Source organism: Nannobrachium achirus, assembly GCF_963921795.1.
Source record: "Nannobrachium achirus genome assembly, chromosome: 24".
Lineage (NCBI taxonomy): Eukaryota > Metazoa > Chordata > Actinopteri > Myctophiformes > Myctophidae > Nannobrachium > Nannobrachium achirus.
The window spans coordinates 30,745,806-30,769,524 of NC_137831.1; the positions used below are offsets into that span (position 1 = coordinate 30,745,806).

General features: G+C 43.4%; 1 protein-coding gene across 1 annotated transcript in view; it reads right to left on the reverse strand.

The window, feature by feature from the left end:
* Positions 1-23,719, reverse strand: part of LOC308280209 (dystrophin-like) — a gene marked incomplete at both ends in the record, with an annotated part of 562,770 nt that overhangs the window by 410,989 nt on the left and 128,062 nt on the right. The window contains 1 exon segment of the mRNA XM_080720472.1: positions 669-730. Coding sequence (XP_080576598.1) covers positions 669-730 — 62 coding nt within the window.

The following is a 23,719-nucleotide window of genomic DNA, read 5'->3' on the forward strand; positions in this document are numbered from 1 at the left end:
AGAAATTAACAAACAATAAAGAAAGTAATATTGAAAGGCCAGAGAAAAGCACAAATGAATAAATAAAGCAAACATCTTTTTGCAGCACCAAATAGATTTTCAATACATCTTTGGGCCAAAAATGTCTCTTTTGATAATAAAGGTTGGCTTCGCCTGATTTAGACCATCAGGGCAAATCTAAAAACGCCTTCTAAATCCTAACAGTTTTCTGGAACAAACATTTTTAAAAAGTCACTCTCTTCCCAGAGTGGATTCCCAGAGTGGGATATAGAGACAGAGAGAGAGACCGAGAGAGACACAGAGAGACAGAGAAAGAGAGAGACATAGACTCTGTCTCCCTCTGAGGCCAGGGACACACATTTAAAGCACCTGCCCTGTGCTTGCCCTTGGGGGAGGAGGGGGGAAGGGCAGCATCCAATTCATTCCCTATGTAAGACTGCCTCTAGTTTGCCTCTAGCTTTAAATGTGTGTCCCGGGCCTGAGACAGACAGCGAGAGAATGACAGAGAGAGACATAGACTCTATGTCCCCCTCTGAGAGAGAGAGAGAGAGAGAGAGAGAGAGAGAGAGAGAGAGAGAGAGAGAGAGAGAGACAGAGAGAGAGAGAGAGAGAGAGAGAGAGAGAGACATAAAGAGAGAGAGATGGTCAGATGTGATGTGCCGTCTCACCTTAGTGAACTGAGAGTTAATCCATTTGGTGAAAGTCTTCTTTTGAACGTCCTCCCTCTCATCTGCAACCAGACAGAGACACACTGTCAGAGACATGTTCGTAATGATGCACACACACATGCACACGCACACACACACACACACACACACACACACACACACACACACACACACACACACACACACACACACACACACACACACACACACACACACACACACACACACACACACACACACACACAGAGCACGTGCATGTTTCTTTCTTATTTAGTTTTTCTTTTTTTTACGATTCTTATATTAGGAACATGAAAGCCTATACTAGGCTAATAATTACACCAAAGAATTGCTAACTGCATTGTGTCAACTATTATGTAATATTACATAATGATTCATTATACCCTACTGAATGTGTGTGAGTCTGTGTGCCATAAGAGAGCATGATATGTGCACGTGTGTGCGTGTGTGTGTGTGTGTGTGTGTGTGTGTGTGTGTGTGTGTGTGTGTGTGTGTGTGTGTGTGTGTGTGTGTGTGTGTGTGTGTGTGTGTGTGTGTATCCTAATCAACTGCTGTGTGTCAGTAATGCTGCAATCAGCACCATTCGGTGACTGAGATCGTACGAGCGTTTCATTGCATGGTGTGTGTGTGTGTGTGTGTGTGTGTGTGTGTGTGTGTGTGTGTGTGTGTGTGTGTGTGTGTGTGTGTGTGTGTGTGTGTGTGTGTGTGTGTGTGTGTGTGCGTGTGTGTTACTAGCATGTCTCCAGAAAGAGAATAAAGGGAGTACATTTTAATCAGGGGCTGAAAAGGGAAGCAGGAGACAGAGAGCCAGCAGGGGGTCGTGTTCACATCATTGTGCAGCCAGGAAAGGGAGCCAGTTCACATTATTCTGCAGCTTGTATCATTGAAAAAACATGTTCCAGGGGGTCCCTTGGCAAAACGTGTTAATAAACCATCACACTCATTTTAAACACTTGGCTTGGTTAGAGAAATAGAAGATATACAAGCTCACAGCGTGAAACAAGTTTGAGTGCGACGCGTTTTGAGCTTGTAGATCGGCTATTTTTGCTACTTTTGTAGAATATGAATGTAGTGATGGAGTAGGGCATTCATTTACGAAAAAAAATTAAAATAGGAGATAACTGCCCGATAGTATACTGTCTGGCCAAAACCTCTTAACCCCTTTTTTTAGGTTTTTGGCATAAATCAGGGTTATCGAACACCCTTTACATCCGAGTGTTGGTTCAATAATATTGAACCAATGAAAAGTAGTAAAAATCTCTTCATTCAAAACCTCCTAACTCCACTTGAGCTCATTTTCCCGAAAATGCACATTTTGGAGATAGGAGGTTTCGGCCCGACAGAAGAGATATGCAATGTGGCCCTCTGGAGTGAGTGTGGAAATAACGTGGCCCTCTCCATCATTTAAGTTGCCCACCCCTGCGCTAGCACGTCACAGGAACCCTAGAGCAGTGGTCCCAGTCTTTGGTATGACCCAGCCGGGGATTGAACCCCCGACCTCCCACTATCAGGGCAGAGACACTAACCACAAGGCCACTGAGCTGCCGTATAATAATCATTGTCGTACACTTTCATTATATAATAATAATGAATCCCAAAAGGGGGATGACACGTTGAAAGTGGTTAAACTGACACTGTAATGCCATTAATTGAACTGCATTAAAACAATAAAAAATGTCTCTCCTCTTAAATTGGCCCCCACTTTGAAAACCACGGGGGAAGCATAGATGGTCACGATGATGGAAGCTTTGCGGTGCCCACTTCCGCATTATTTCCCAGGTGGCCCCTCTGTTTCACTTAGATCACATGTCCAACGTGGCTAAAACAACTTGTGATTGACTGTAAATGAAACCACCACCACAAAGTGATCTATTTCAATTAGACGGTGAATGAATTGAATTCAAGGAGACATCTTGGGGAATATTGTACAGAGGAGGATAATCACATTGTCAATGGTTCTGTGTAATCCCTGGAGTCTGGGACATCATGATGCATTACCGGCGGGATAATCTACAGTACGTTATAAAGCAGGGGTCTTCAACATTTTCAGGCCAAGGACCCCTTAGTTGAGAGAGAGATGAAGCAGGGACCCCCACAACCTTTTCATAGATTCCATATAGTTTCATCTTTTGTCAGCACAATCATTATTGTATTTTGGATTCATGTCAATTTGTCTTTTGAGATATTTGAACTGTCAATATTTGATAAAGTTCACCTTTCACTCTGTACTTGGTCTGCTCTATTTCCCCTCTGCAAAACCTCTTGGCCGAAAATAGCAGATCTACAAGCTCACATGCCCGTTGTGAGCTTGTAGATCTGCTATTTTTGGCTAAAGTTCTCAAAATATGGACGCTAAGGTTCAAGTGGTTAATATCAAAAGGTTTCTATCACACAAAGATTTGGAGGACCCCCTGTGGTAACTCTGAGGACCCCCTAGGGGTCCCAGACCCCCTGTTGAATACCCTGGTTATAAATATTACCTCGACCCCGTGAGGATATTGAAGTGGACCCCCAAATACTTGGCATAAATTTAAAAAAAAATAATATTTTTATGACAATATAACATGAAATAATGTTGAAGATTTATCTCTACGATGAGATAAATAGGAACTTTAAGTATACCATGCTAAAGTATTCTAATATATTGCGACCGAAGGTCACAGTATGAGAAACGGCACATCATGTCTCCGTCCGTCTGTCCGTGTACGGTATGCCGCTCTGACATCACTGTGATGTCAGAGGAACAACACAGACAGAATCCCTTTTATGTGCATATGTGGAGATCCCTGGTGTCATCAATATTAAATAAACTAACAGGACTTCATATGGGAATGCCCATATATGGAGGCCACATCAGCCACATACCACACTAACATAATCCATATATGGCCAAGACAGATGGCCAAGACAGCCCATATCTGTGTGGCTGGTTCTACAGACAGGGATCTCCATATATAAAAGGGATTGTATGTAAGATGTCAGATATCATATTAGTCGTCATAGGACTTTCACATAACGAATAACTGAGTGTTTGGGGTCTCACAGCATATCTCCATATACAGTATATGGATCCATATATGGTAACTGGTCCGATATACATCACTGGCCAGATGGCCAAGACATGGTGCGACCTCGCCCTTGTCACTTGTCGCCCTTAGGCGTCTTACTGGTAATATTAACGTATACAGTATGTGTTCTGTGATGCATTGTACTTTAACGTATACAGCATAAGCTATGAAATGTGTTATGTGATGCACTGTACTTTAAGCTAATGTATGCAAAAAATAAGCTATAGTTTTAGTTACAGTATACTTGATGAACTTTGAGTTGACACGGTAGGTTAATTTAGGTTACATACGCTAATGCAAACTGTGATAAACGAGTCAATGAACTTTAATAAGTTCACATTAAGCAAATATGAGAACTACCATATGCCGAAATGCATAGTAATTAGTCCCATCTGGACCAGCACATAATTTTTCTCTACAGTTTCCCATTGTGTGACTTCTTACAGGTACAGTGTAGGCCAGGGAGACAGAGAAACATGGAGAGAGAGAGAGAGAGAGAGCAGGGGAGTAAAAAAAAGAAGAAAAAACAAACCTGCAAAAAACAAAGACGAAAGAACAATGTTTATCCTACTGTTATTTCTTCTTCATTTGAACCAGTGTAGGACATTTAAACAGATAAATGGGGAAGAAGAGTACACCAATGAATCAGGCACTGTCCCTGAAGACTGCACGTTTGTGTACAGCCAGTGGGCAGAACAGGGCGCTCTGTGCGCTCTGTGTGCCCCTTATCCTTCCAGTTTGAGACGTTCTTGTACTTTAGGTCAGTTTTTCTCAAAAATGTTTTGTGTCAAGGATAAGGATGGGATGGGACGACATGAAAATGTCATGTCACGATTATTGTGATTCACGATAGCATTGCGATAATCAAAATATCCCCAACATCCATAATCATGTAAAACATAATAATCGTATCGTGGAGATTTACATTTATCGTGAAATTATCTTCCGTCATGCATTGGGATCAATTCACCTTTTATTTGCCGAGCTGCATATCCGCTACCACTTAAACCCTCTATGATTGGTTAAATGGACCTGGAAGTAACGTACATGATAGTCTTTTTTTCACTCTCTACTAAATCTCTTTGCCAAAAGAAAGCCGATCAACAAGCTCACAACGCGTCGCGTCGTGAGCTTGTAGGTCTGCTATTTTTTGGCAAATGTTCCGCCCCCAGGATAATGGCTGTTACAGGGATAATGGATGGTCACAGGGATATTTCGATTATCGCTATAATATCCTAAATCACAATTTCTTTGGTCACAATGTTGGTCGTGACTTGAATTTTTTATTTCGTCCCATTCCTAAACACAGGCAGCTAGCTTATTGCTTTCACAGAAAGAAAGCTGGGCGTTCAACACAATGCTCAAAATTAAGAATTACATTAATGAGATTATTGTTTTTCTTTCTTCTAGTGTCTTTTTGGATCGTGTAATTGTTTTCTTATTGCATCTATATTGATCTTGGATAGCAAGAGCACACTGTCTCTGCCAATTGGTGGTTCAGCCCAAAACCCATACACACTTACACAGTATGCATGAGTTTACTCCCAGAACCTGATTTATCCTGATAAAGAACCAGTTTGTCGTTGTCGGGTGGAAACCTTGTTTGTCCAAAACCGTTTGTTTTGTATTTATCATTTTTAAAATGATTTAAACTAGTGAAAACAGCCAATCTACAAGCACACAACGCCTCGCACCGTGCTTGTAGATCTGCTGTTTTCACTACTTTTGTACGACGGCCTTGTATGATGAAACAGGGCTTTACTTTGTGAAAAAACATACAAATTTTAATGTTGGAGATACAAGGTTTCTGCCCGACAGTGGCGATTTGAGATCGAAGCGTTGATCTCATGCAATAAACAGTGAGAGCAAACAACAGTGTCATGAAAATCACTAGCTTTATGGACTGAGAAAAAGTCCATGGTTCCCGGTTTGGCCAAGTCCATGTGTCAAAGTGCCACTGAACAAGGAGCTAGACCCATAACTGCATTTATTACAAGGCTTGGTTGAATAGTTGATTCTGATCGGTGAATCGCTGAAATCAGTGGTGTGTGTTATTTCTGGATAACAGACCGTGCCGCTCTATAACAGAGGCCTAAGAGGGCTCTTTTCCACCGTAGATCCTTCCATCACCACGGGTAAGCACAGTAAAAACCCATGGCAATGCATGGTGGTGAGCTAAGGCAGTGGTTCTCAACCTTTTCAGGCCGTGACCCCCAAAATAATCACCCGACGAGCTTTAACAATTGAGGCATTACATTTTGTATAACACGGTTCTATTGTGAAAATAGCAGATCTACATGCTCACAACGCCTCGCAAGATCGGCTATTTTCACAATGCATGCCTCTAATATTTGACAATTTGTCCAACGTTTAATTCGTCATTTTAGAGGTATTAAAAAGTCCTTAAATTGTCACTTTAGATGTGTAGATACCCTCTATGCACTTAAACTTTATGATGGTTTGTTTACTGTTGAGTGAGAAAACAATGTTGCACATTAAAGGGGAAGACCACCCATTTTCAATATTGAACTATGTCATTAATATACCTTAGCGGAGTTGTGTGGAAATAGAAAAAAAGTTCCCCCTCTTCTGTGTTGCCTAGAACTGGAGGATTAATTTTGGGGTTTGTATTGTAAAGTACAACTTGATGACATCACACATTGTACTTTACAATACAAACCCGAAAATAAAGCCTCCAGTTCTAGGCAACGCAGAAGAGGGGGAACTTTTTTTTTATTTCCACACAACTCCTCTAAGGTATATTAATGACATAGTTCAATATTGAAAATGGGTGTGCTTCCCCATTAAGTTAATCATCTGGGGACCCACCAAAATAATTTGGGGACCCCCAGGTTGAGAACCACTGAGCTAAGGATATAGAGTCAGATCAGACACCCAGGCCCTTCAGATCTGCTCCTCATTGTGAGCGGGGGTCAACATCCTATTATAACATCCTATTATACCACATGAGACAATTACATGGGCACGAAGATGATGAGGTCACATATTCCCCCCCACCCCTCCCCCTGTGTGTTTGCGTGTGTGTGCTCGCTTGTGTGTGTGTGTGTGTGTGTGTGTGTGTGTGTGTGTGTGTGTGTGTGTGTGTGTGTGTGTGTGTGTGTGTGTGTGTGTGTGTGTTGACACCGGCCCAGACATTGACTAATGGGGCTGTTAATGAAACTTCTCCCTTAATTAAAAGGTCCCAAGCGGAGCCATGGCCACACACACACACACACACACACACACACACACACACACACACACACACACACACACACACACACACACACACACACACACACACACACACACACACACACACACACACACACACACACACACACACACACACAAGAGTCATAAACAATGCTTGCCTTCCAGGTACCACAGACAAAGAAAAACACGACGGAGAGCATAAAAAGATGCGCATTCACACACACACACACACACTGTGAAAAGTTGGACGTGGCGAAAGAGAGAGAGAGAGAGAGAGAGAGAGAGAGAGAGAGAGAGAGAGGGGGGGACAGAGGAGAGAAATTGAATGGGAGGGGAAAATAGACGCATTCACCGAGGGAGGGAGAGACATGAAGATAGATTATCTAAAGAGACATCGAGAGAGATACACTGCAGATTGAAAGAGAGGAAAGGTAGAAAAACTGACAGTGAAAGAGACACGGGAAGAGAGAAAGAGAGACATCGGGAGAAAAGACACGTCTGAAGAAAGACACACTGGAGGGAAGAGACAGTGAAGGAGAGAAAGAGACATTCAAAGAAACATTCAAAATGAGAGAGAGAGAGAGAGACATTGAGAGAGAGAGAGTGAAGATCGATAGTCCATTTAAAACCCTGTTCTTTAAAACCTGGTGCAGCCGCACGCACGCGTGCACATGCACGCACACGCACACACACACACACACACACACACGCGCACACACACACACACACACACACACACACACACACACACAGCCATATCCCCATGCCATCTCATCCGATGAATCTTCATTTGAAACAGGAGACGAATGCAGGATGAGTGAAGACAAAGAGAGAAAGAGGGAGGGAGGGGAGAGAGAGAGAGAGAGAGAGAGAGAGAGAGAGAGAGAGAGAGAGAGAGAGAGAGAGAGAGAGAGAGAGAGAGAGAGAGAGAGAGAAGAGAGAGAGAACGCAGGATGGGGAAGGAGGGGAGGAAAAAAATGGAAGCCCCGAGGGAGAACAGAGGGAGGAGAGATTAGACAGAGCACATGGAGAAAGAGAGGGGGGGGGGGGGGGGGGGGGGGGGGGGGGGGGGGGGGGGGGGGGGGGGGGGGGGGGGGGGGGGGGGGGGGGGTGGGGAGACTGAGAGCTCTGATTATGGTCACAGATTCACTTTTCATTAGAGTCTGAAATTGATTTTCAGATATTATAAATATCTACTGTATGTATTCTACATAAGAAATGGCCTAGAGGGTGGGCGGGTGTCACAAAAAATTAAGATCCGGACTTGCGAGGCACGTGGTTACTCCCATCCGCACCAAACGTGCCACAAACACTGTTCAGGGGTCGGGCCATGCCAATATATACAGAGGGGTCCACCCTATGTTCCCCAGGTTTTATGTTCCCCACAGGTTAACATTCATTCACCAGCGTTAGTTTTACTGAGGTTAAGTTTACAGATGCGCCGTTTCAAGTCTTCAGGCCCTTCAGCTTTTTTTCCTGAAAATGTCCTGCAAATGCATATACATTTTTTTTTTTCAGGTTTATTTCCCTGTTTTGCCTTTCAAATTTTTATGGAAAATGGAGTGTATTTTTGCTGAAACCCGCAAATGGCAAGAAACCAGTCAGAGAAGGTCATAAAATAGCAAACATAGCAACAATCACAGCAAATGACGTCATCAACAAACCGGCGCGCCATCGGCTTCCTGTTTGTTTTTCACAGAATCACCATTTTTCCTCCGCTTCCGAGTTTTCGCACTGTGTTTGTCAAAACAGTGCATTTTTCATTCGCCGATAACTATGGATTGCCAGGCTCAAACGAGTCGCATTTCTTTTCCACGGAAGCACAGGTTATTACACAGGTTAAGCACGGTTATTACTTCAAAAGGTTAAGGAAAAACGAAAGATAGCTGGCAGTGGGTTAAATAGTCGTGGCAGTGAATTTACAAAGACGTATGAAAAGTTGAAATGTGGAGCGATGCAAGGTTTCTTAATTTTCTTTTTTTATATATTTTTATCCCACGATTTTGTAACACATTTTTCACCCATTGCCAATTGAGTATATGTAATCCTGGGCTCTGCTCTCCCTCTGCTGCGCCTGGGGAGACAACGGACTGACCTCATGCTTCCTTCCATGCATGAGGAGCCCAAGTTGCTTCTTTTCACCTGACAGTGGAGATTTCCCTGGTTTGGACGTAGCGCGTGGAAGGAACACGTTATTCCAACCAGTTCCTTTCCCCTCCATCAGGCGCCCCGGCTAGCTAGGGGGAGGCATTATTGAGACCAGGATTACTGCATGTTTTTGTGAGGGTATCAACCCTAGGAGACACGGGGAGAACATGCAAACTCCACACAGAAAGGCCCTATCGCCAACCCCACCTAGGGTGTGGGCGCTGATGACGCGGAGGGAGGAACACGCCCCCCAGTGCCCACAGCGTCCCCCGGCGAGAATCGAACCCAGGACCTTCTAGCTGTGAGGCGAAGCGCTAACCACTGCGCCACCGTGCCCCCTGCGATGCAAGGTTTGTGCCTGACAGGGGCGATGATACAGTACATATTGCATGTTTGTGTGATAGATTTTTCACAAGGAGATTATCGATATACCTGGTGTTTACACAGCCTCAGTCAATACTACATCTATTTGTTTTTTTTCCCCACACAAATTGTGTCAACAGACCCACAGAAGTGTTCGGTGACATTTACACAGCCGCAGGGGTGTCGCAGCAAATTCTGGGCCCTGGGTACTTTAACTATTGAAAAATAGCAGATCTACAAGCTCACAGTGCGGCACCGAGTGCCGCGCTGCGCGCTTGTAGATCTGCTACTTTTGAAAAATCGTGAACGTTTGTGCTAGTCTTTGACTAATTCAAATCCTTCTAAGGTTCTTTTGAAAAACCTATGTTTTTATGTCAGTGGTGCTCAAACTTTTTTCATGTGAAGGACCCCCAAAATTATATGTATTTGGTCACGGACCCCCATCTCAAAATATTTAGTTCCAGGGACCCCCCCAGAAGCAAATGGTTACAAATGTTCGCTTAAAAAATATCATATATTCAAAGATTTGCACAAATTTCAAAAAATAGCAGATCTACAAGCTTGTATGTCTGCTATTTTTCAATAGCTAAAGTATAAAATAATCAAGGCCCCCTCCACCTTGGGCCCTAGTAACTCAACATGTCAAATTGGACCCCTTAGCCTACATGGATCTGCATCTGTTCTCAAGGTGGCCCTCGATATTACCCTTAACTAGGTTTTAATTGTACCAAATCAAGCGGCCAGATGGCTGCCTTGTTCCAGAGCACAGTCTTTTAAATGGCTGTAGTGGATTGGAATTGGCTTTTTTTGCTGGAGCCACTAGCCAGCAGTGTGTCTCCGCACAATAACAAACGAAGTTCTGGGGTTTTTACATTTGAAATCTCTATCAAGACCTGTGTCAACACATCAGAGAGGACAGTAATATCGTCTCTGTCGGGTGGAGAGAAAAAAAAAGGTGATATTTTTCATGATTCAAATTCTAAAGTATATCGCCACTGTCGGGCAGAAACCTCGTATCTCCAAGTTTCAAATTTGGATGTTTTTTTCCGCAAAGTAAAGCCCTGCTTCATCAAGACCGTCGCACAAAACTAGTGAAAACACCGTGAGGCGTTGTGTGCTTGTAGATTGGCTGCTTTCACTAGTTTAGTTCATCTATCTATAAATGCGAGAAGTCTCTGCGTGTGTGTTTGTAATCCGCGTATCTCGAGAACCGTTCGTCCCACCGGCTTCAGATTCGGCACGCGCGTTCCCCGCCGCGGCACGGAGTGCAGTGCCGGGCCTCGACCCGACCCGACGCGCGGTTTTCCCTAACCGGCGCGAAATGTTCGGAATCTCCTTATGCGGAAATCGGCGCAAAATCGGCGCAAGCGCTGACTCATTGTGACATCACTGCAGTGCCGGGCGCAAGAGCTGAGTCATTGTGACATCACTGCAGGCAGATACAGGGGCCTAGCCTCGACCCAGCAGACTGAGATCTCCATATATGGGCATATGGGCAGATACAGAGATCTCCATATATGGGCAATACAGGGGCCTTGCCTCGACCCGACAGATATCTCCGTATATGGGCATAAAAGGGACACAGACAGATATATGGGCATAAAAGGGACACAGACTGAGATCTCCATGACAGATATCTCTGTATATGGGCATAAAAGGGACACAGACTGATACAGAGAATGGGCATATGGGCAGATACAGAGATCTCCATATATGGGCATATGGGCATAAAATGGACGCAGATATATGGGCATAAAAGGGACACAGACTGAGAACTCCATATATGGGCATATGGGCAGATACAGAGATCTCCATATATGGGCATATGGGCATAAAAGATGGACACAGATAGAGTATAAGGGCATAAAAGGGACACAGACAGATACAGAGATCTCCATATAATGGGGTTTGCATTAAAGGGTGGGGCATTCATTCCCTATTTACATCGTTCCCGAGTTGGCCAGGTCGCAAACTCCATATATGGGCATAAATGGGCACAGGCAAACAGATGGTCAAACCAGGTCCTACAGAGATCTCCATATATGGGCAGAAAATGGACGTAGACAGACATATCTCTCCATATATGGGCATAAATGGACACACGCAAACAGATGGTCAAAACGGATCCTATGACAACAGGTATAATGGGGTTTGCATTAAAGGGCGGGGCATTCATTCCCTATTTACATTGTTCCCGAGTTGGCCAGGTCGGGCGGCCGAGCTTCTAGTTCTTTAAATGATGAATACAAAACAAACACTTTTGGACATACAAGGTTTCCACCAGACAACAACAATATGCACTTCTTCAAAGGCAAGCAATGAACTCTCCTGCTTCCTAGAAGCAGAGTGAGTTTGTTTGAACTATAGGATGCAACAGTTAATCACACTAATGGACAATTTAATAGCGTTATTGATTAAAGGAGTAGTTCACCCCCAAAATGTCATTTTTTTCCTATTGATTACTCATGCCATGGAGACTTGAGTTCAATAATTTTATCACATTCCTATGATAAAATGTGATTACAATAAATGCTCCCCATTCGAGATTGGGACCCGAATGCATTTGGGTCCCCATCTGGAATCAATGGGAGTAACGGGGGTGAACTACTGCTTTAATAATCAATCACTATTTGGGGAATATCATTGTAGCCAATCACGTGAAAAACTAAATAATTAGAGAGGCTACACCATTGCATATTAAAAATATATTTGATATAAAAATTTACCCATAATATTTTTTTATACAGGTTTAAGCCTAAACAACCACCCAGATATGGCATTTTCATGTTCTGTCTGTCTGCCATTACAGGCCTTTTCAGCTGCAACACCAAAATGCACTTTGTTGGCAAAGGGGCCACGTAAAAGATACTACCCAAATCAAATGTCTCTCGCTCCTTCCCACCCCTGAGCTCCAAGCCCACTGGGGAGAGCCAGGTCTGGGTCAACAGAAAGGCTCCCGTCGTCTCGCCGCTCTGCCTCAAAGGACTGCCGTGCTCACCTCTGTTAACTAGGGATGCGAAGATATACCGGTACGGATCGTAATCGCGATACAAACGTGCGCGATACGAGTGAATCGGTTCATTCAGGGTGGATCGGTACAATTGACGGCTGGAATCGTGATGTATCGTATCGTGAGTGTTTGGATCGGTACATTCCACGGTTGGATCGGTTTTTGCATAGCAGTATTTCATTCTATACTGTGTTTCCGAGGCGCATTGAATGCCCCATCAGCCCTCCCCCCAAAAAGCACTTGTAGCGACTCTACAGACAGCGTCTTTTACAGCAGCACTGGCTGCTCAGCGGAGCGCAGTGAACACCCAACCCGACGGAATGCAGAGACAGACAGACAGCACTCGTGAGCCCACTGGTTAAACATGCAAGATTAGTACCACGTTTAGCTTTATAACATCCCTGTCCAATGTTCGCTGATGTGATCCGTTGTTGTGTCACTGGACTGGAGCACGCTGCGTGATATTATGATCCACATTCCACACCCGTTTGTTCTTCTTGTCGAGTCTGCGACGGAATTGATTTAAACAAAGCAGAAGCTTCCACGCTTTAACTACACAGTCACACGTATGAACTACAACAACGATACTGGGCGTGCAGCTAGCGATTAAAACAAAGTATTTGACACTGTTTCACAACTTGTTACTGTAGCAGGCAGAACACTCTTCTGCTGCTGCTGTTCCCTCTGCAAAGAGAGGCTGGAGCCTGATTTATACTTGGCAGCTCGACGGTGTCGCGCACGCACCTAAATAGCAGATCTACAAGCTCACAACGCGACGCGTTGTGACTCAAATATCTACGTTTTGAAACATTTTGGCTAGAAATGGCAAAATCCTAGATTATATTCATACAATATAATAATAATACAGGTCAAGGATCCTTAACTGAGAAGAGAGAGATCAAGCAGGGACCCCCACTGTAGGCTATTTTAGACTACTGTAGGCTATTATATAAAACTGTTGCAGATTAAAACTTGTCAGAGACTTGTTTGACAGCACTATTTCATCAGTGACATTAATACATTACTATGTTGTGTTTATTTGTTCACACATGATCTTTTCTATTAATATGATGGATTTATGTTATTCATTATAATCCATGAATTATTATCTCTTAAACCCTCAATAAGTGTTAATGTATTGGCTAATGTTCCCCCATAGGGTTGCTACTTGCTAGGGTTCAATTGGTTACTGTAAAAACGAACTATTAATATTTGGCCGCCTCACATAACTCTGAGGACCCTAGGGGTCCCTGACCACCTGTTGAGGATGTAATGATATATAATAATGATATAATGATATAGTATTAATCAAACAATTCTACCAGCCAGCAAGGAGTGTTCTCCCAGATTTCAATAAGTTGGATTGTTAGACAGAGCCTAGTACTACAGTGAAACAATAAATTGTTTGGAAATTAAATGTAATGCATTTTTAGTAATTTTTTTGGGGGGAAATTTACATGGGCTTTAATATAAATCCTTTGCATTGTGTTGAATCGCACCGAATCGTGAATCGTATCGCATCGTAAGCACCAGGGGTGTATCGCAAAATATCGTGAATCATATCGCATCGTATCGGGGTCAGGGGTGTATCGTGATGTATCGTATCGGCAAGATTTCAATGTATCGCAATTATATCGTATCGCTGGGAGTGTATCGTGATGCGTATCGTATCGCCTCAGTGGTCGAGATTCACATCCCTACTGTTAACCCATTTAGGCCTAGAATTATTGAATGCTTTAACCAGTGAAAAATAGCAGATATACAAGCTCACAGCGCGGCACAGAGTGCCGCGCTGCGAGCTTGTAGATCTGCTATTTTTGAAAAAGTCGTGAAAATGTGTGCAAATCTTTGAATATATGCATTTTCCAAAGCGAACGTTTGTAACTCAAATTTTGCTTCTGGAGGGGTCCCTGGAACTAAATATTTTGAGATGGGAGTCTGTGGCCAAATATATATCATTTTGGGGGTCCTTCACATGAAAAGGTTTGTCTCTCAAGAACAGACTAACTGAGCTCCAGTTAAGTGAAAAGAACCTTTTTCTTTGACGATGGCTAACCAGATTGCTGACATAGAAACATAGGGTTTTTCAAAAAATCTTAGAAGGATTCAAAAGACACTTATAGAATCGGGTCAAAATTCAAATTTTCACGATTTTTCTAAAATAGCAGATCTACAAGCTCGCAGCGCGGCACTCGGTGCCGCGCTGTGAGCTTGTATATCTGCTGTTTTTCAATAGTTAAAGCATAAAATAATGATACGCAATAATGTGTACCCGTTCGCAAAAATTTAAGGTGCCAAACACCCAGACACCCGTCTTGAGCCACCAACCATCCCCTTTTCCCTGAACCAATTCATTAAAGACACGCACTCTGTTGACTCTGAGCTTCCTACTTTATTGTGAATCTCGCCTCCACATCCCCTGGGTGGCCACCGCACCAGACTAAAAAATAAACACACTTTTTTTTAAACGTGGAAACCTGTTCTTCTACTCTGTACCCTTCTATACTGCTAGTGTCTAAGGAGAATACCTTAAAAATATAGATTGTTTTGTAGGCATTTCAGTATCGGGCACACGTGTGTTTCATTTGCTTTAAAAAGATTGTCTCTTACGAAAACACCGGCTATTGACTTCTAGAGGCGAAATGGTACACAAATACTACAAAGTGAGAACCGTCTGACCTGGAGAACGTCCAATGTTTACTGGTGCCAGATCCCGCGAGAGTGTACTGTATGTATTGCTGAGCCTGGGACAGAGGAAGGCCAATAATAAAGTTGATTTTCTCCTGATTTGCATGGAAATGTTGTGGCTTGTGACGATCAGTTCCATTATTTCGTTCAGTGACCAGGGGGCTATAAACAATAGTTGTGTTCACGTTCACTCTTCCATTGGAAATAATAGACTCCAATAGTGGTGTAAAGTAACTTTAGCATTTACTTAAGTACTGTCCTATAAGTTCAATTTGGAATTATTTGTACTTTAATAAGCAGTAAACAGCCTATTTGCATCCAGCCTATTTGCATCCAGTCGATGCGCCAAATGGAGTCAGACCTCCGGCAGGTATTTGGTGCCGGGGGGCTATTTGCCCCCCAGGCGATTATTTGGAAATATACAGTACATTTCCAGCCATCTTCTACTGGTTCCTCTCCCAGAGAGCAGACAAGAAGAAGCACCTGTTATTAAGCTGGTTGCACACTGCTGCATTTTTAACATTGAGTTTTGGAAATCTGAAATCCGGAAAAACATTTTTCAGGCCAAGCAGAGTGAGCGTGGGGAGAGAGAAAGAGAGAGCAAGGGACCCAGGGGCAACAGTTGCAAGAATCTGAAAAAATCAACTCTGTTCCCTAAAATATATACGAAACGGACGGCCGTGTGCAAACGTGATTGACATAATGTGAGATAGATTTTTTTTATTTACGTGCTCCGAAATTCACTCTGATATTCGTCTGGAAAAAAACGCAGCAGTGTTAAAAAAAGTAATTCCTGAATCCTATTGATACCAATTCAGAAGCGTTGGTTTAAAGTTGCTATAAGCAGTTTTCTGCTGGCAGGAAACAGGCAATTGCTTATTTTATTTTTTTATTCTAATTTTATTATATTCAGGCGGCTAACAATGCTCCCTAAAGAATCTAGTCTCTGTGGCGCTTCTAGGAGCCGCAGTCTACCTCCAAAACTATTATTTTATCTGTAAGAAGCTCTGTCACTAGCAGCTCATTGGTGCATGAACCAGCCGACCGGGGCTAAAAGGATTGACAGACAGGTCAACCAATCCGAACAAGAACAAGAGGTGGTCCTAATTGGTCTGCTTATTTGGCAGGCTATCTGTCTATCGACCAATGACAGAACTTCTCACAGATAAAAAATAATAGTTTTGGAGGCAGATTGTGGCCCCAAGAAGTGTCACAACATTTCTTTAGGAACCATGGTTAGCCGTTTGAATATAATAAAATAAAAATAAAAATAAGCAATTGCCTGTTTCCTGCTTATGTCAGCAGAAAACTGCATATAGCAACTTTAAGTCACGTCATGACATGTGGAGCTGAAGTCAAGGGACAGCGGAAGGTCTACGGTTGGATTTCCGGCTACTCCTCGCCTTCACATCGTAGTGCCCCTAAGCAAGACACTGCAGATCATTACACCGCTTTAGGAGATTCTCCTTTTCTTTAAAAAAAAACACACTATTATTATAAGACCTTTAGGCTTGTGTCTGGTTCCATTCACTACACAACCGCTCACCCAATGACATTGTTCTACTACATCCCCCTCAGCCCCGACACCTGTATCCTTTCCCTCTGAGAATGGGAAAAAGGAAACGGGTGGAAACCTCGTATGAACAAAACCAGGGACATGCTGGGCCCCTGCATTCAGCCCGGGAAAAAGAGTTGTAGAGGCCCTCATTGCGCGCTAGAGAGATCTCTTGCTATAGCGCTGCTGCTACTCAAAGATTTGTGACAAAGTGACAAGCCAGTGGGCCAATTACATGAGTTATATTTTGTCGTTGTCGGGTGGAAACCTTATATGTCCAAAACCGTTTGTTTTGTATTTATCATTTTAAAAATGATTTAAACTAGTGAAAACAGCCGATCTACAAGCACACAATGTGCTTGTAGATCTGCTGTTTTCACTACTTTTGTGCGACGGCCTTGTATGATGAAGCAGGGCTTTGCTTTGCGAAAAAATGTACAAATTTGAAACTTGACGATTTACTTTGTTGGCCGCCCAGACCCCAAAATGGAACAAAGGCCGACATTTTATTTAATTCTTTTTTCCTAATGGCCAGACCGGCCGGGAATGAACCGGCCTTTCGGGAATTGTCCCGCTTTTCCCAATGGCCAGCACGTCCCTGAACAAAACTGTATACGGAGATACAAGATCTCTGGCCGACAGCGACGGTGTGACAGCTTGATTCATGACACCTGTGAGCAGGTTCCAGTGCTTCCCAGCAAGCCTCATTGCCTGTGGTCCTTCCTCATTGTAGAGTCTGCAGACCATGAAGCACAAGGTTCTCAGGCTATGGGTCGGGACCCCCAAGTGCATGTCGCAGGAAGGTGAAGGTGGGGTCAAACTAGGGTTGGGACGATGGTTGAGACGATAATAGTTATTATCTGTTATCGCGATAAAAAACCCTCACAACAATCGTATTGTGTAGATTTAAATGTATTGTGAAACTGTCCTCCGTCATGCACTGGGATCAATTCACCTTTTATTTGCCGAGCTGCATATCCGATACCATTTAAATCCTCTATAATTAGTAAAACGGATCTGGAAATAACATACATTTTCACTCCAAATGTCAAATGTTCCGCCCCAGCATAATGGACGTTGGGTATATTTTGTTTATCGTGATAATATCGTAAATGGCAATTTCTTTGGTCAAAATAATCATGACATTTCATTTTCTTATCCTCCCATCCCTAGGTTAAACACTGAAAAAAGGACAAATGTATCATGCCAGTTATAACACTTATTGCACATTATCCATCCTTCCATCTTCAACCGCTTATCCAAAATCGGGTCGCGGGGGCAACAGTTCCAACTGGGACTTCCAGAGTTACCTATCCTGTGCTACTTCCTCCACTCCTTCAGGGAGTATACCGAGGCATTCCCAGGCCAGTGTGGTCTGCCACGGGGTCTCCTTCCAGTGGGACGTGCATCGAGGACCTTCCAAGGAATGCGCTCGGGAGGCATCCGTACTAGATGCCCGAACCACCTAAGCTGAATCCTTTCCAAGTGAAGAGGCAGCGGTTCTACTCCATGTCTCTCTCTCTCGGGTGATTGAACTTCTCACCCTATCTCCAAGGGAGATACCAGCCACCCTACTGGTTATTTTAATGATAGGCAAAATGCATTTTTTCATTTAATTTTAGATAGTGGTCAGCCACAAACTCACAGACACTCACATCACATCTGGCCAATAAAAGAGCGAAGAGAGAGAGATGATCACAATCTACAGGTTGATTAACTTTTTCGCCGCCGTTGACGGTGAGGATTGTCATTGAAAGGGTTAATACCATGGCGCCGTTGACGGTGAGGACTGTGAATCTTACTGTATATACAGTAAAGATATTATTACTTACTTAATGTCGCTCCGGTCCCGCTCGCATCGGTAATGTCGGCGATTTGTTTACAACGCACGTTGGGCGTGCACGCGAAGTGAAGCTCCTCAATGTTAAGTCAATGGCGAGGCCCATAAAGAAACTTCATTTAAACAAAATAGCCATTTTGAGACATTTTGCAGCAGATCTAAATGTAAACAAGGCAAAAGGCAGGGCGCAGCCATCTTCATCTTCTTGTCGCACACTGTCATGTGACTAGATGACGTAATCGTTGCCGTCAAGTGATAATCCAAAAAAACAAAAACAACCCCCTTCCGGCCCTTCAAAATAATAGCGGCGGCCGACGGAGGAAACGACGTGGCGCCGAGGCACCAAGCAACCTTCAGATTAAGAGGCAGCAGATGTGTTAATAAATGATAAAAGTATAGCCTATTATCCTGTATCAGTAACATCACAGTCTCTACTTACAGTGTTCATCCATCACCAGTGGTGGAAAAAGTACTCAAACTTAAAAGTAAAAGTAGCAATACCACAATAATTATAAATATACTCTGTTACAAGTAAAAGGCCTGTGTTCAAAATGTTACTTGAGTAAAAGTACAAAATTATTGGCATCAAAATATACTAAGTACCATAAGTAAAAGTACTAAAATGTTTGAAAAGATCTACAAGCTCACAACTTTGTAAGCTTGTAGACCTGCCATTTTCAAATAGCCCATGTATAAAATAGGGTTGAAGTGGTTAATGTATGTTTTATATTATAATAACTTATATCTGCAAAGCTAACTTGTCACTAAAGGTTTCAAATAAATGTAGTGGAGTAAAAGTACAACATTTTCCTCAGAGACGTAGTGGAGTAGAAGTAAAAGTATTGAAAAATGGAAATACTCCAGTATAAAATAAAAGTACCTCAAAATTGTACTTAAGTACAGTACTTAAGCAAATTGTTACAACACTGTCCATCACCCTGACTAACAGGCGTCGCGATGCCTCGTCGTCGCCTCCTTCCATAGGTTATCGTTGTGTAAACAAAAGCACGCGGCATGAGTCGTTGCTGCTACTAGACTATGGATTGTTTGCTGTGACATTGCCCAAGAGAGAGGAAGATAAGAGCCCAGAGACTGAGTGTGTGTGCGTGTGTGTGTGTGCGTGCGTGCGTGCGTGCGTGCGTGCGTGCGTGCGTGCGTGCATGTTACTATATTTGCGAGGACAATTTTGTCCAGTACTAGTAGAATTGGAGAAATGCAGTAGACGTTATGGTCATTTCAATGATATTTCAGGCTTTATGCTTATGGTTAAGAATGGCAATGATAAAAAAGAAAGAAGTACTGTTCATAAAATCACTGACTTAATACAAATGTGTGTGTGTGTGTGCGTGCGTGTGTGCGTGTGTAAGGGAGAGCGAGAGAGAGAGAGCGAGAGGCAGAGACAGACAGAGAGAGAGAGAGAGAGCGCTACTTGCAGGCACTTCACGGACACCCCTATTTTTTACAGTCTACGGAACAGACTAATTCCTCTGGTTCCAGTCGGCTTGGAAAGATCTATTAAAGTGGCAGGAATATCAGCCTCGGTGGGGATAACACAGAAACCTGAGCATCGCTGACTGTCTGATGAAGGATGAAGCCGTTCTAAAAACCAAAACTGTGAGTGTCATAGGGACGGGACGGTACGCGATATTATCGTTTATCGTGATAAAAAAACCCTCACGATAATCGTATCGTGGAGATTTAGTTTATCGTGATATCGTCCTCCGTCATGCACTGGGATCAATTCACCTTTTACTTGCTGAGCTGCATATCCACTTAAACCCTCTATTTGGTAAAAGGGTGTATATGTACTTGATACAGTCTTTTTTCATTCTCTATCAAATAACGCGACGCATTGTGAGCTTTTTGAGATCGGCTATTTTTTGGCAAATGTTCCACCCCAGGATAATGGATTTTGATTCTCGCGATAATATCGTAAATTGCGATTTCTTTTGTCACAATAATCGTGATATGAAAATGTCATATCGTCCCATCCCTAGAGTGTCACAAAAAAAGAAAAACCGCATCATCGTACTAGACCGGTGGTTTTCAACCCTTCTCATATCGAGGTCCATTTGAGCCAGGCTCAGCGGTGAAAAATGGGATTGGCTTTCAAAATAGTCAATGCAAATCTGCCTTCCATCTCCTCAATACCCGCATATCTGACCAAACATCTCCAAAAGGTTAGCGACACCCACACATCCACAACACCAGAGGGAGCGCACACAACGATCTGGTAACACAAACCCATAAGACAGATGGGTAAATTCTTCTTCTACAACACTGCCACCCAGGTGTGGAATTGACTATACTTCCCTTAAAGCATGTAGCTCGCTGGCCACCTTCAAAACTGCCCTGAAAACTGCCACAAAGCATCTTCTCTCTCAAAGCATCGAGTAGCGTTAGGGGTGGCCGATATGGAAAAATACAATATCACAATATTTTCCCAAGCTGTATCACGATACACAATTTTTATCACGATTCTTTTTCAAGTTAGTTTTTATGCTTAATGTTCAAGTTACTTGACAAAAACTAGACTCTCTGGGTTCCTTTTGGGAGGTCTAAATTGAACTTTACACGTACTGTATGTAACTCTGACAGTATACAAATGAAACCAAATGGACCCGCCTTGACATTTAAAGTTTGAGAACTACTGATTTAGACCAAAATGCAGGTTTAAATTGATCCATATCGTGGAGACATTGCATCGTCTCAACGATAATTATCACCATATCGCCCACCCCTAACACAAACCCATAAGACAAATATGGGTAAATTCTCCTTCTACAACACTGCCACCCAGGTGTGGAATTGACTACTTCCCTTAAAACATGTAGCTCACTGGCCTCCTTCAAAACTCCCCTGAAAACGCACCTTTCAGGAAGAAGAAAAAAAGAAAAAAAAAACGGGTCCCACAATGCATCTTCTCTCTGAATGCATCGAGTAGCGTGGACGTAAATTGGTGAAATATTTCATCCTGTCAAATTTGGGTGCGCTTTTTTTCCCCCCTCAGGGCCTACAGGACTACTACTCCAGAAGTAGCTGATATCTGCTTCTTTATGGATGCACTCTAGTGTCTTTTTATGCCCGCGGGGAGCTGGAGATAAGGCATCCTAATGGACAGGGAATCGCTCAAACGCGCGTGCGCACACACATACACACACACATGCACTAAACTCTATGTATGAGGATTTACTGTACACGCACAGGCTTTCACTTTGAGATGTGTGTGGTTGAGGTGAGTGTCTCCCCTTCGCTGTGTGTGTGTGTGTGTGTGTGTGTGTGTGTGTGTGTGTGTGTGTGTGTGTGTGTGTGCATGTGTGTGCGTGCGTCTGCGTGTGTGTGCGCACGCGCGTGTGTGCATGCTTTGGGTATCAAGACGAAGCAATATATACAGTAAATGTAATCTGTTATCCAGTAAATAGATAAAAAAAAAGGTGACACACACACACACACACACACACACACACACACACACACACACACACACACACACACACACACACACACACACACACACACACACACACACACACACACACACACACAGCTATATATATCAAACATTGTGATGCAATGGATGTGCACGGCTGCACGCTTACGCACACAAACACACACAAATCACTGAAACAGGTTGTTTGGTAAACATCCAAAGGACGTGTGCGCGCGCACAGGTTTAGATTTATTAGGTTTACACACACACACACGCACACACAGACACACACACACACACACACACACACACACACACACACACACACACACACACACACACACACACACACACACACACACACACACACACAAAATTGCACACACAAAACACACACAAAATTGCACACACAAAACACACACAAAATTGGACTACTGTATCTCAATAACACAGCGACTGAGGTTTATATGAGCAACAACTAAGAATGATGGACTGAACAAAATGTATGGAGCCAAATATGCTGAGTGTGGCACTAAAGTGCACACGCACTCATGTATACATAGCTGAAGTGGGTAATGCATGTTTTGTAACAATAATCCAAATCTATAAAGTAACCAGCAAATGAAGTTGTCAAACCAGTAAGACTCCCTAATCGGGAGATAAGCGACCGTAGGTCACTTATCTCCACAAATAGGGCAAAAATTAGTTTTTCCAAAATCTTCCTGATCCATGTTGATGACATGAGTGTAGACATACTGTGTAGTGATTTGCGTGATTTTAGGGCCAAAACTGTAGGAGCAGTGTCCAAAAATGTGTTTTAAAAATCGGCCTGAAGGTGGCGCTAGAAGAGGGCCATGTGAGAAATGAGGGGTGGGGTCTTGGGGCGGACGAATAGGTACCGGCCCCGGCTCTCCCGGACACTCCTAGCCCGAGTTACGGCATTTTATGTGAGCTGCAGTGGAGGGGGTCCTCCACTGGGGGCGCCACCACTTTTGCATCCGTTCTGGAGCACCAGGAGTGGGTGGTCCCCAGGAATTCCCTGTGAGCAGCCCCGTTGGGGTGGTCATTTGGTCATTTTTGCACATTTGGTCATTTTTTACACCTGGGGGTCCCCCAGGGACCTGGGGGTCCCTGGAGCTCCGGGGGTCCTTGGAGGTTGTAGTTTGGCAGGTAAGGAGTGTGTGTGCAAAATGTGGCATGGATGGGGGCAACGGTTGTGGAGATATGAGCAGGGCAAAAGTGTGACGTGTGACGTGTGACTCACTGACTGACGGACAGACAGCCGGTGGAGGTTTTGGTAGTAAATGCGACCTACGGTCGCAATAACTGGCGTGGAGTAACAGTATGTAGTGGACTAGAAGTTAAAGTACTGACATTTTTAAATGCTCCAGTAAAGTAAAAGTACCTCAAAATTGTACTAAGTACAGTACTTTGTTAGTTTACTTTATACCATTGCTTCTGAAGGATTGGAGAGAGAGGGGCTTCTCTGATGGTAGTGATGGGGAGTCCATTTCACAAGGTTGGGACTAAGCCTGTTACAATTATTACATATCGTCTAATCGTAATTATTTTTGTCATAATCGTTTCCATTTCCACACTTTCAAAAATAGTGGAAATAGCCGATCTACAAGCTCACGACGCGCCAAGAGTCAACGCGTTGTGAGCTTGAGGATAGACTATCTCCACTATCAATGTTCTTTTTTAAAATATAAAGT